A 13,985-nucleotide genomic window follows, 5' to 3' on the forward strand; every position below is an offset into this window, starting at 1 on the left:
AACTGGAAACTCCCTAAGTGTCTGTCGAGAGTAGAACAGGTCAATAAATTATGGCACGTTCATACAGTGGACTGTCACACAGCGTGAGAAGGAAAGAGCTTTGATACATGCCTCCATGTGGATGGATCTGACAGAGCTGAAAGACATCAGACACAAAAGAGTACATATTTATATGAGTTAAAGAGAAGAAAAGTGAATTGAGGTGGTAGAGGCCACATGATGGTTACCCTTGGGGAAGCCAACTTGCATGGGGGACACAGCGATCCTCCTCCGCTGCTGGAAATGTTTTGAGCTTTAACTGAGCTGTGGTTACGGGTGTATACAGATGCAGAAATTTATTGGCTGGTCCCTTAAGCTTTAACACTTCACACGACGTAATGTAGACAATGACAAAAAATTAAAACCCTACCACAATGATGTGGCTGGATCACAGCACTTCTCTCCCGAAACTGTTAGAGTAGCACAAGCTTTATTTTCTCCTTTTTTACTAATAACGCTTTACCATCCACTATTTTGTAAGTGCTTCTTCCAGGAAGTATTAGCAAAAAGCAGCCAGCTCTTTAATACCTGTCTGACAGAGTACAACGTATTTCTTTATAATTAAAGTTATAATTTCTTTGTTATCCAAGGATCTCTCAGGTTTTACCCTCCAGCATCCAGTTTCTCTCTACCTGCTGGTTTCTTTGCCACTGTTTCTTACATTTTGATTAGATCTGCACGGTTGCTCCGATGCTGGGGCTGTGTTCTATTTAAGAACAGATCCCTCAGTTTTCTATCAACGAACAAATCAATAGTTCCAAAAACCAATCTTGCCTCCTTGCGCCTGTTTCTTTCCCATTGACTTCTGTCTGTTAGAGCGCTTGGCGGGGGGGGGGCCTTCTCTGGCCGCCATGCGGAGAGGCAGCCTGGTGGCCCGTCCATCATTCCAGGCAGGCAGCACACCTGCCCTCTCCCGGTGTCCCGCCTGTGGCATCGCTCTCATCAGCGAGCACTCTGGAGGGCTGGCTGCAAGAGGAGCTGGCAGTGGGCCTTTAGGGGCAGAGAGGTCCTGGGAGCATAAGGCAAGGCTTGTGTCAGAAATTCCCCCATCGGTAGCTCCCGCAGACAGACCTTTGGGCCACCCACAAAGTCATCAGCAAATGGGGCAGAGTTCAAAAAAGAGCAACACAGATGATTAAGGGGCTGATGGCGTTGGTTTATGCATGAAGATAAAAAGGACTCAATCTGCATAGGTTAAATAATGACGATGGAGTTTGGGGAAAGTTCTCATAACAACAGCCTGACTATAAAGGCTGAACACACAGCAGGGAGGGAGGGGGGAGGCTGATGATGGCTTGGAGAAAAGGTGCCGAAAGCCTGTTATTGCCATAGTTACCATCATCGCCGGGTGACACTCCCCACTGTCTCTGCTAGGAAGGGAAACAAAACACAGGCCTGCTGTCTGGGCCCGGGCACGTTGTCACCAGCATTCATTCACACAGACCCAGTCTGCTCACAGTTTCATTCATCCCGAAAATAATCCTCGTGTGCTCCCTCTGTGCTGGGCCCCATGCTAAGCACAGGGAACTGTGCTGGACTGAACAGGATGGAAAAGGTGCTTGTCCTCAGGGAAGCTGCATCTTAGGAGGGAGAGAGGGAACAAGAAACAAAAAGACCCAAAATAAAGGAGGCCGCTTCAGATAGTGGGGAGGGCCTTGAAAACAATACAATAGGGCAAGAAACAATAGAGAATCAAAGCATGGAGTGAGGGACCACACTAGATGGAGTGGTCTGGGAAGGCCTCTCTGACAAGCAGAGGGGCCAGCCAAGTACAGACATAGGGCAAGAATGTTCTAGAAGAGGGACCAGCAAGTGCGAAGACTGGAGGCCTGAAAGGGTTGGCCTGTTCAGGGAGAGAAAGGAGGAGGAGTGGGTGTGGTTGGGGGGAGTGTGGCATGGGGTGAGCATAGAGGAGCACACAGGGGCCAGCCAGGTTGTGAGGATCATTCCTCTCCCAGGATGAGGGATAATGAAGTGCAGATAATCCAAGAGCATCCAGTGATACAGAAATATTACATGTGTTTTGAAAAACGTGACTTGTGCCATTTTCTCGCAGAGCTCAGCCTCCCTGATTATGTTTTTCTTACCCTAATATCAAAATTAATTTGCATTCCCTTAGCACATACCAGCTGGTTGATGTAGTTGATTGACCTAGAGGTCTCTTGATTGGCAAGGCAGAGGCAGCCTCGCCTGGGAAATTGGCCATGCACAGTCTACACGGTGGATAAATGACACAGGGCGGTTTAAAGCCAAGTGTTAGATGAAGTGAATCAGAGCAGAGGAAAACCAAGCGGGAGGCTGGAACCCGAGGACCCTTTGGTCCTCCTGAAATTCCATGAGGCTCTGAGAATCAGAAATAACAGGTTTTCAGTCCTGCTGCCTTGCAGATAGCTCTGTTTATAAGAGAAAAAAAAATTTCATGCCGATTACTCACCAAGAGCTACAAAAAGTATTGATTTGATTGATGCACCTTCCTGAGAGGTTGTGGAGCTGGTTAAAACGCCATCTCCATGGGCTGGTGAGTTCCGAGACCTTTGTTTAAACAACCTCCAGACCCTTCTGCGAAGGCCTCCTTGCCTAGTGAGAGCAGGGGGCAAAAATCCGCAATGAGCGAGTGCCCTTCCTGCATATCCTGAGCAGCACAGAGAGCGCATCACTGGTCCATGGTACTTTCCTGACATGCGCATGCGTGTTCCCACTCGGTCTGACTTTGTCTCTGAATTGCTGCCACACCAGCTGTGTGTGCTTCCCATGAGGCTACCCGACTCAGCATGAGCGGTGTATGCACTTGGACTCCTAATCACTGAGCTTTTCTTTCTGTGAGGTCCTTGAGGGCAGATCTGAGGCCCTTAATGGAGACTCGGGGTGCTGTGGAGGAAGTGGCCCTGGGTGACGTCACGGGGGATTCTGTCTACGCAGGGCTCAGCCTCGGGCCTGGCCCCCATCCGTCAGCGAGGCCCTACCCTGCTTCCCCTGCTCACAGGTCCTGGCCCTCTGCTTTCTCCCAGGGATGACTGCGATCCCGTGTGCCTGTCTGGGAATCTTCCTGGGCGGTCTCCTGGTCAAGAAGCTCAGCCTGTCTGCCCTCGGGGCCATTCGGATGGCCATGCTCGTCAACCTGGTGTCCACAGCTTGCTACGTCTCCTTCCTCTTCCTGGGCTGTGACACGGGCCCCGTGGCTGGGGTTACTGTTCCCTATGGAAACACGTAAGTCCCGGAAATGCCTGTTGCCACCCCTGCCTGCCCAGAGACCCCAGGACTCTTCCTCCACGGTACGTCAGTGGAGCCAGCTATGTCCCTAGTGACCAGGGGCAGAGGAATTGATGATGCCCCTGCCTCTTCCTCCAGGGGTCAGAGAGTCAGTGTGAACCTTCTGGGCAGAGAGGACTGACCGTTCCCTCAATGGCTCCCTCCCAGGGTGGTCAGGAGAGCACTGGGGGGACCATCAGACACTCACTCCCCAGGATACTCAAATTACTACTTTCGGCATTTAACTTTAGGAATGATGGGAAGACAGATAATGAGAATAAATTTTGTGTTAAAATGCAGTTTAAAATAAAAGACAGAATAGACTTCAACCATTCCTTAAACTTGGAGAAGCTATCATTAGACTCACATAGTAATTACAGGGTCTGACCCATGATAAGTATTGATAAGTGTGGGAGGGAGAGAGGTGGGGAAAAAACGGAAGGGAGAGAAGAAGGGAAAGAAGTTTTGGTTCTTATGGGCCACTTTTCTTATTTCCTAGTTATTATCCCAGGACTTTGATCTAGAGTCCACTCCTAATGACCTGTAAAGGGAATTCAGGAGAGTCCTTATAGATCCAGCGTCAGTAGCTGTCCCCTTTTCTACATGCGACTTGGAGGCTGCCTTGGGAATCCAGTCTGGAGCATTGAGGCTGCTGCCTGGCTGGCCTGCAGGATACCAGTTTCTCTCCACACCAATCTCCTCCTCCAGGCAGGCCACCAGGCCTTCTCCTGCATGCAGTTAAGCCAGAAGATTCACTGGAGCCAGGCTTATCTGCCCCCTTGCGAGGGCGAGCAGGCAGAACGGGAGAAGACAGGCAGAAGCAGCTGTCTATAGATCCCTGCACAATCCAGGCCCCATATGCCCCTCATCCCTGTTCCCATCACCACAAGGGCCTCTTCCAATCCCCACCCCACCCTAGGCCCCAGCTCCTCCCTCTCCAAATATGGTGCCCTCTGGTTTGGGTATGCCGTAAATAGCACTGTTTGGAGATAAAGCCCGCCAACCCTTACCGTGCCAACTCGCAATTAGTGGACTTATAGTGGTTCAAAGCACAGAGTTTTGCTGTAATAAAGCTATTCAATAAAAAAGAAAAAAGAAAAGCTCAAGGCCTACAATCAAGCACTAAGTCTGCCAATATTAGCAGAGCTCCAGTCCCTCCTTTTACCACCTATGCATTAGGCATGTTTGGGCAGGTGACTCAGCCTGGCTGTGCCAAAGTTTCCTCCTCCCTGAACGCCGTGGGCTTATACTGAGAATTCATGAAATCATACTCGCAATACACAAATGATCAGATATCCCATCATCCTCTTTATTATCGTGAAGTGCTCCGAGCCCTGGGAGGTTTAGCTAACAATAACGGGGCCGAAGAAGACTTTTTCTCTTACAGCACGAAAAGATACCTGCTGCATCCTTCTACTCTGTGCAGTTTGCTTGCTGTCAGTAACTGTGCCTTGAATGGTGCAGAAGAAAATTTAAAATATCTTGGTGTTATTTTTCTCAAGAAATTGGATCAATCAAACAGGCAACAATTATTGAAGCCAGTCTAGTTGTCGTAGTGTCTTAGCATCGTGAGGCCTACAGTCTGCTGGGGAGGACTGAGACACAGAGACAAGGACCACCCCAGACTGTCTGTCTGTCTGAGCTGGGCTTAGTTGTTGGTGTGTGGAGGGGGGGAGTGAGCCAAGGCTTCAGCAACCAGGAGAGGCGTCAGGGAGGAAGTGGCCCTGAGCTGAGCCCCGTTTGCTGCCAGTCCAGAGGGCACGTTGGTGCCAGTGGTACAAAGCCTCTTCCTCCTTTGGGAAGACGAAGAGCCCACCCAGCCAGCCGCCCAACCTGGCACCATGGCACAGGGCACAGTCCGCCCAGCTCTCAGCCGTGGGGCTGGCTAGTCCTTGCAGGACGGGGAGGGCTCAGATTGGAGGAGGAAGAAGAAAGGGTGCCCGATGACTCACCCCAGCAGAGGGCTGGCCCTGTGGGGGGTCCTCTTGGAAGCCGACCTTTCTCTGATGGGCTCCGTGTTTCCTTTCTTTTCCAGCTCAGCACCTGCCTCGGCCCTGGACCCCTACTCACCCTGCAATAAAAACTGTGAATGCCAGACCGATTCCTTCACTCCAGTGTGTGGAGCAGATGGCATCACCTACCTGTCTGCCTGCTTTGCTGGCTGCAACAGCACGGTATCGGTGATTTTCTCACGGGATGGGATGGGGCAGGGGACTCAGGCAGCCAGAGTAGCTTAAAACCCAAGGTCACGGCCAGGAGTGGGCAACCACGCGTGTTCCGTACTTTGCTCTCCTGCATTGTGACTTTTTCCTCAGCCTCTGCGCTGTCTAGTGGAGGATCCACCATCAGCAGGATGCGAGGACTGCAAGCCATTCAGCCCTTCTTGCTAAATCAGATATGTTTCAAAAAGCGTATTGAGCAGCTGAAAGTAAAAATTCAGAGGAAGCTGTACGTATGCAGCCAGAGAAAGAGATTGTGATTTCAGGCACTCACAAAACGTGTCAGTGGACTAGGATGACTCTATAGGTAGTGAGCTCCCCATCAACAGAAGTATGCAAAGTATTAAGGAAGACCTCTTCCAAACCTGAGACTATCTGATACAAATTCAACCTCTTCCCTCTTCAGTTCCTTTTGCCTTTTTCCTCCCAACTGGATGCCTCCCACCTTTTTTCATCCTCCCACTATACTTTATTTTTGGCTCTTTCCTCCTCATCTCCTGCCTGGACCAGTGCAGTAGTTGCCTAACTGGACTCACAGATCAGAATGGCTCCCTTCTGGTCACTTCAAATGACCCTTTCCAATGCTGCTCTATGGACTAGAAGATCTAGGCACTGAACTGGGTTTGTATGTGTCTGTCCTCAGTCATTCTCTTCAGCTGTACCTCCTTTCAGCTTTCCCCACGCAACATGTGTCTTTTCATACTTCTCCCTCCAGTTGGATAACTCCTACTCAACTGTCAATACCTTACTCAAATGCCCCCTCCTCTGTGAACCATCCCTTCCCTCCTTTATTTTGGGGGTTCCTCTCCTAGAGGCACTTGTCTCATTTCACTGCAGCAACATGCCAACAGTGTTCATCATCTGCTCTGATCTGTGAGCTTCATGAGCCAGCGTGGGCTCCCGGAAGTACTCCGCAAATGTCCAGGAACACATAGATGAAAAGGAAAGGAAGAAGAAAGCTGAGTGGCTGCTTTCAAGGAATTTAGAGTTGAAATTGTTTCTTTCCTCCCTTTCCCACAGCCTGTATCTTTTAGGAACAGTAGTTTCTCTGAAAGAAGAAAAACTGATCATTTATTTTCATTTCCAGAGATTTCATTTTTCCTTGCTTTTAACATTTAGATTCCTGGCCAGTTATTAGCATTTTTCTATAGAGAAAATAAATCCCTGCAGGGGGCAGATGGGGAGGAATGGATTTTTAAAATTAGATGATAAAGCAATTTCTTTATGTGAATGGAAATGATTTTTTAAAAGGGGACGGGGCCTTGAGAATGGCTTAAATAAAAATACAAGCTATCATTTTTCATGGCAACAATTTTCATTAACATTTTAATATCCAAAAAGTTATATTATAAGTCATTTTGGGTTATTGTCCTCTGATAAGAATTAAATTAACTCAGTATAGGCTAACGTCCTAAGACCAAACAAGTCTCTTTTCCAGAACATTCTCTGACCAAAAAATTGTCTTAAAAATTGCATCGCGCCTGATCTTGCAAGTCCAACCGTCTTATTGAGTAAGAGCCTAACCAGGCCCACGTTGCTGCCAGCAAGCTGGAACAGCACGCTGTGGAATGCAATTATTCGCTGGCGGGCTTCTCCGTTTCCCTCTGTACATGTCATTTGTCCCCAGACACCTGCCTTTTCTTCACATTCCTGGAGGCCTCACATTGTCTGCTGGGGTGCAGGCAAAGCGAGGGGCTTATTCCCCTGCGATTACAAAGCAGAGATTGAGACCCCCCTGGACCAGGGTGAGGAATGGAAACAGCATTCCGTCCCCATGGAGACAGTCTCTGGATGCCCTGGCTTCCACTGGGTGGATGAGGGATTTGGGGACACAGAGCCATGCGTATCCTGGAAAGCGGCCCTTGTGACAGCCTTAAAAACAACCACGACCGTAAAACTTGCAACAGCAGTAAGCTCCTTCCGGAGCCTGTGTGGGCCTTCCACGTGTCACTCACGGCCCACGGAGGCTTGGCCCAGAGTCAGAGGAATCTCAGGCCACCATCCAAAAATGAGCAAAAAGCAATTGCAATCTTCTAAGTCTCTGCTGCAGTATTTTGAGAAAAAGCCAAATGGTGGATTGTATTCTTGGTACGTTCCCTCTCCGCTTCTCTCCCTCTTTCCTTCTTGTCTCCAAGCGCTCAGACAGACTCTTTACGAGCTGGAGGCTTCCTCCTCTCTCCTCCCTCTTTCAGCTTTTCGTATGCACTCCTTCACCATCCACTGAAGTCCTCTGTCTTTCCAGGTGTGAATCCAGCCATTGTGCCCTCTGCCTGCTGGACGTTATCTCACTAATCCTCACGACAACCTTGGGAAGGAGGTCTAGGTCTTACTTTTTTTTTTTTTTTTTTTTTTTTTTGAGGAAGACAAGCCCTGAGCTAACATTCGTGCCCATCTTCCTCTACTTTATATGTGGGATGCTGCCACAGCATGGCTTGACAGGCAGTGCTAGGTCCGTGCCCAGGATCCGAACTGGGGAACCCCGGGCCAGTGAAGTGGAGTGCGTGAACTTAACCACTATGCCACCAGGCCGGCCCCAGGTCCTACTTTTATTCCCTGATTACAGTTTTGTCACTTGCCCAAGGTCACACAGCAGAATATGGTGGAGTTGGCATGGGACCGTAGGGTCTGTCTGGTGCCAAACCCAGTGTCTTCCTCTGACTCTGTGACTTCCCTCTTTAGGATCCCCACCTTTTTCCTACCTGAAAGAACCTCTTCGTGCACACACCCCACAGTCAGGCCATTCTGCTTTCACAGTCTGGCCCTGGCTGCCTCTCTGGGCTCAACCTCCCTTCTCCTTCCACCTCTAGGAGAAGGACTTGCTTTGTGGAACTTCTTGGGATTCTCCCAACACACCCAGCTCTCCCTTGGCTGTGGGCCTTTGCACATGCCGTTCTTTTTGTCAGGGATGGTCTTCTGTCTCAGCCCTTCACATGCATAGCTCCTCCTTATCCGTCATGCTCAGCCTCTCCTCCTCCGTCACTGAGAAGCCTCGTCACTTCCTCCAGGACTGTGTTGGTGCCCCTCCTACAGAGGCCCCCGGCACCTGCTGTCTCCTCGCAAGGCTTTTACCTCACCTGATGGAATGGCTCCATTACTCCTGCATCTCCCTCACTAGGCTCCAGCATCCAGGGATGGGGTTGCAATCCCAGGACCAGCCATGGCTCTGGACAAAGGCCCCAGACTTCCTGAATGCCCAGCCAGAGACCCCCTGCTGACCTCAGAGTCCCAGAGAGCCACGGGCCATAGTACCACTCTCTCGAATAGCAATTGGCAGGCGGGTGGCTTGGCTGGTGCAGATTTCAGTCCTAAAGACTCAATCCTTAGTTGTCTCCCACCACTTAGAGCTTCCGTCACGACTTGGAAAATTTCCCATAACTTGATTAGATGTGAATAAGTCACCCATGAAATAATTCTGATTCTAAGGAAATCTGGTTAGCGTGAGCGGTTTCCTGATACTAGACTTTGCTCCCGCCCTGGTTGGGGCTTTTCTTCTTATTTGCTTTCTTCTTTCCTAGCTCCCGGAGTGATGGCAATGGAAGTTTCCAGGATTGCATTTAATATGCGATTTCTAGTTCTCCTCATTGCATATGACCAGGAGGGGTGACAAAAAAAGATTGCAAGTTAATTTTGCAAGCTTCCTTTGGCATGAATATATTGTCCAGATTGTTGCTGTACCTTTCACTCTCAGGAGTAATTATTCCAACAGAAAGCATGTTGGTATGCTGCTGACTGACTGCTGGAAGTTGTATCCTTTTGATGTGCTGAGTAATTGACTAAAAAAAAACGCTTATATCAGCCACCAATAGAACGTTGAAAGTCAATACAAGTCCAGCACAGTGGTTTGTAGGGGACTAATGATAGACGGGTAATCTATCCCCCCATCCAGGCAACAGATATTTATCGAGCACCTGTTTGAGCAGAGCCCCGCGTAGGTTCAATGAAGGGAAGGGAATGGCCCCATTATGGCCACATGCAGGCAGCTCGTCATTCAGTGTCACAGGCCTCGGTCCTAGCTGCACAGTAGAATCACTTGGGAGCTTTTAAAATATGAGGCCAGAGCCCCATCGTCAGAGATTCTGATCTCCTTGTTCTGGAGTGGGACCCAGACGTCAGTTTTTTTTTTTTTTTAACTCCCCTGAGTGTTTTTGATATGTAACCAAGGTTGAGAACCACTGTTCTAGTACCGAGTTTCTCAGCCTCGGCACTATTGACCTTTTGGGCTGCATCATTCTTCGTTGTGGGAATGTCCTGTGGAGTGTAGGATGTTGAGCAGCATGCCTGGGCTCTACTCACCAGATGCCAAGAGCAGCCCCCTCCTCATCTGTGAAACCACCAGTATCTCCAGATATTTCCGTAGCTCCCTGTGGGGCGCAGCACCCTTCCTAGCTGAGAGCCTCTAGTAGAGGGATGAGTTCTTAACATTTTGTCTTTCTAGAAACAGGTCAGCATCTAGCTGACATCGAGCATTCCTCCCTCCATCTCCTTTCCCCTGTCACCATTATTGTGTTCACCCCCTGTAGAAACCAAGCCGGAGATGAGAGGTGCCATGTCAGCATGCGACAGCCCAAGAAACAGACTGGTTGCTTATACACCGTGTCTGCCCTGCAGATGTGGTTACAGTGGCCTGAACCAAGGCTTCTGGCCTCTGTAAAGTTAGACAATGACTAACGTGGTACCTGCACACCGAGTGGCTGGAGCTGAGAAGAGGCTGATCCTTTAGACAAGATATTTGATCTCCACTTAGCCACAGTCCCCACCACTGGCCACCCCTTATGCCTGGACCATTTGTCTTATCTGTTTCTTTTCTGACCCCCAAAGGTTTGGAGTTTGTAAACGCTCTCTTATAGGCTGACCCCATCTGCCAGAACTGATTTAAAGTCTGCACTTATCCAGGGGATGGGTTGTCAAAGGGACTTGTGAATATTCTGAAATCAGGCCCAGCTGGGCTCTGTGTACCTATATCTCAGGCCCTGGGCTGTGCATTAGCCATACAGAGATGAATACGGTCAGGAGCTCGTTTACTGTGAGATGAGATGTACTGTACTCATAGTTATGTACAAGGGAATGTGCAAGAGCCGCAGCTAAGCTGGCCTTATGCCTTACAGGATAGTGTTGTGAAAAGAACACATAAAACAGTAGACAGTATAGATTATGATCCCTTTAGTGAAGAAAACGAAAAACCTAAATATTTATATGTCCTTGCATGGAAAAAGATTGGAAGGGTAGATAGCCAACTGTTCATAGAACATTCTCTCTGGCCAGGGACTGAAAAAATCATTTTTATGTATTTCTTTATACTTTTCGGTATGTTTCTAAATTGTCTAAGATGACCATGCATCCCTTTTCCAATAAGGAGAAACTTTTTATTTAAAAAAATCTGGCGTGAAAGGTTAGCTGGTTACATTCTAATAGAAGGCAACAGATACGTAGAGAAATTAGTGAACTTGCAGTGTTATGCCTGCTCGGGTAGGAGTTGGTTCAGGGCGGGTGCGCCCAGAAGGAGGGAGCGTGGACATTATTCCCGGGAGGAGGAACAGGGGCAGGGCTGGGCCCTCGTCGTCAAGGATGAGTGGGTATTTCCCTGGTGAATGGGCATGGAAGGACGTTCCAGCATGGGAATGCATGTAGGCATAGGTGTGGCGCGGAGGCTTGAACCTCGTGATGTGGGCGAGGATTTGGTGTGGAGTAGGGAGAGAGAAGGATAAAGGGAGAGACCCAGGGGCCTGCTGTTCCTCCTGAGCTGCAGCCACATTCTTCCACTTCCGTGCTCTACCCACCACTCCCTCCCTGAGACGGCCGGAGCCAACAGCGAGCCTTGCTGCTCCCCAGAGAACAGCCCCTTCTCCCCCTTCGGCAGGAGATAATTAAGACTCTGACAGTCTGACAGGATGTGCTGTGGCTCGTGCAGTACAGGTTAGGGGGGTGGAAGGTGGACAGAGGACTTGCTTTCATCTGTGAATTTTTCTCCCTGGCCATTATCCTTCAGCCGGCAACCCTGCAAGGGAACAAGGCAGCACATCTCTTCTTGCAGTTTTTCAATATCCCCTTTGCTCTGACGTGTGTGGGTTGTGGGCGGTGCTCTTTACGATGAGCCCTGAGGTCTCTGCCTGGAAATACCAGCTTGGGTTGGGCCAATGAGGTTAAGAGATTCTAAGCTCCAAGAAGACAGTAGTAAATGACAGGAGAATGTCTGAGGAACTCCACTGAATCATGAAAGAATCCGTAGATGGCCAGGACACATAGGAGTATGTTGTCATTCAAAGGAAGATGTCTCAATCTATTGTGGTGGTGTCACCAGTCCCACGACGTCTCAGTTATTAGGATGTCATGCACAAAGGATCGAAGATGGAGCAGACAAAAGCAGGACAGAGTACTGTGTGTGTCAGCACTCTTTCTGGCAAACTCCCTTTCTGAACTACAGGCCTAGGGCCCGACGTTTCATAGAAATTGTCATTTCTTCCTGATAACTGAATGTGTAACAGAAGGAAAAGCAAAAACAGTGGTCCCAAATGTTGGGAGTGACTCTCTACCTTACAAGTTCACGGCAGGCTCTTAATACAAATAATATCATCATCCCCATACCCAGCCCCTTGGAAAAGTAATCTTTCAACCTAGAAATTAGTTTTATTTGTACAGTGAATAGGAATTGATTCGTTGGTGTTGAATGTTGGGGGGAAGAAAACAACTTTATTTGCCAGTATTTTTGAAACACTGCTAACGAATATTTTGTTCTTACAATATGAGCTGTCAAAACAGCATGCTTATGATTTCCTTCATCAGTAGAAAATGAGCCCGAGATTCCGGAGAGCAATTTTTCTATTTTTATGATCTCAAGCTTTATCGTAATTATTTATCCCAGTCACTGTATGCGAATAGAAACGTTTCTCGATTTAAATTAATGACTGAATACGGAACAAGAGTACCATTTTCAATAACTGTGCTATTCTTCTTTCATTGATTTCTTCTTTATTTTTTAATGTTCTCGAGTTTTAAATTTTCTTAAAAGATGATACATTGGTGTGGTTCAAAACTCAAGAAGTGTAAAGAGGAGGGAGTGGAAATTCTCCCTTCCATCTCTGTCTCCCGTTCACCCACTTCTCAACCCACCAGCCTGCCAAATCGGTGATCACTATTAGTAGTTTATTGTTTATATCCTTCTAGACTTTTGTAATGCACATATAGGGCCTTATTCTGTACCTTGTTGCTTGTGGGTTTTTGTTGTTAATAATCTGTCTTGTAGGTCTTTCCATACTGGCATATAAAAAGCATTCTCATACCTTCCTTACAGCTATATAATCTTCTATTGTGTGGCTCTCTTGGGATGTATTAACCAATCCCTATTGACGGGCATTCAGATTGGTGCAAAATTTCAGCTCTTACAAACAGCAATGTGACTCATACTCTACTTATGTCCTTTTGTGCCTGGACAAGTCTGTCTATAGGATAAGTTCTTGTCGAATTTACAAGACAGTCTCTCTCTGTCCTCTAAGTCACCACTGGTTCCAAAGCCTGTCAGGCCTGTTCCTCTGTGAGCACAGCGGTCCTCTGATTATCAACATGAGATATCAGGGTACACTTACTTCCAGTAAAGCTAGGTCCTGCCGCCTGATGTGTGACACTGGGCAGAGAACTCAACTCTCACGGAAGCAGCGGGGACTGCATTTCCATCCAGAGAATGGCTGACTGGGAAGACATTCCTTTGAAACAGGATGGAAAATTGGACATTTGCCAGGTCAGGGATCATAAGCTCATCTCCTGGAGCCTGGTGCTCTTTCTTAATAGTTACGCATATTGGGGGCTGTCCAGGAAAGCACTGGGGCATACCACTTCATTCAGGCCGTGGGATCTCCAGGCAGTTTTTGTGGTCCATCTGCTTTTTGGTCTGGCCAGACAGTACCATTGTATACAGACAGGATGAGAATTAGAATCGCAGCCTCTATCATGTCCTTAACTAAAGTGATCATTCTCTCATACTCAGATTCTCTATTTTCAAACTTCCTACTGCTCAGAGCTTTTGCTGGTCTAGGGGTTCCCATTTAGATGCCCACTTAATAGCAGCTGAAGGGCTGTCCCTCTGCTTCCTTTTCCTTTGGGATGGTAGTATGAAACCCTGTTGGTGGAAAGTCATCTCTTCTGATTACACACCCTGGCAAGAAAAACTGTATGGTTCTTCCTGCCACACTCGGACACCTGTGTGGAAGTTTCTTCTCTGACAAACGCCTTATGCACCCAGAGTCCCCACAGCTCCTGTAGCACAATAGCCAGGTCCATCTGTGCTCTCTTGTGTTGCCTAAGCCCAAATAAAGGATGTTCCCCATCCTTGGCCTTATGACTGCAGGCTAGCACTTTCGCTTGGATTCTCTGCTGGAGGGGTCCTAGGAACATCCCAGCCTCCCCCTCAGGCTGCAGGACTGCCTGGTGGTTCCTGTTCACTGTGTCGGATGGGCTGTTCTAACCGAAAAGGAGACCCATCAAGTC

At 48.4% G+C, this 13,985-nt stretch overlaps 1 protein-coding gene across 2 annotated transcripts in view; it reads left to right on the plus strand.

Moving 5' to 3' along the window:
* Positions 1-13,985, plus strand: part of SLCO3A1 (solute carrier organic anion transporter family member 3A1) — a 295,928-nt gene that overhangs the window by 253,196 nt on the left and 28,747 nt on the right. For both annotated transcript variants that reach the window (XM_005602811.4, XM_023650742.2), the window contains exons 6-7: positions 3,048-3,246; positions 5,324-5,462. In XM_005602811.4, the coding sequence (XP_005602868.3) occupies positions 3,048-3,246; positions 5,324-5,462 (338 nt within the window). The remainder of the gene's footprint in view (positions 1-3,047; positions 3,247-5,323; positions 5,463-13,985) is intronic.

Source organism: Equus caballus, chromosome 1, assembly GCF_041296265.1.
Source record: "Equus caballus isolate H_3958 breed thoroughbred chromosome 1, TB-T2T, whole genome shotgun sequence".
In the NCBI taxonomy this organism is placed as follows: domain Eukaryota; kingdom Metazoa; phylum Chordata; class Mammalia; order Perissodactyla; family Equidae; genus Equus; species Equus caballus.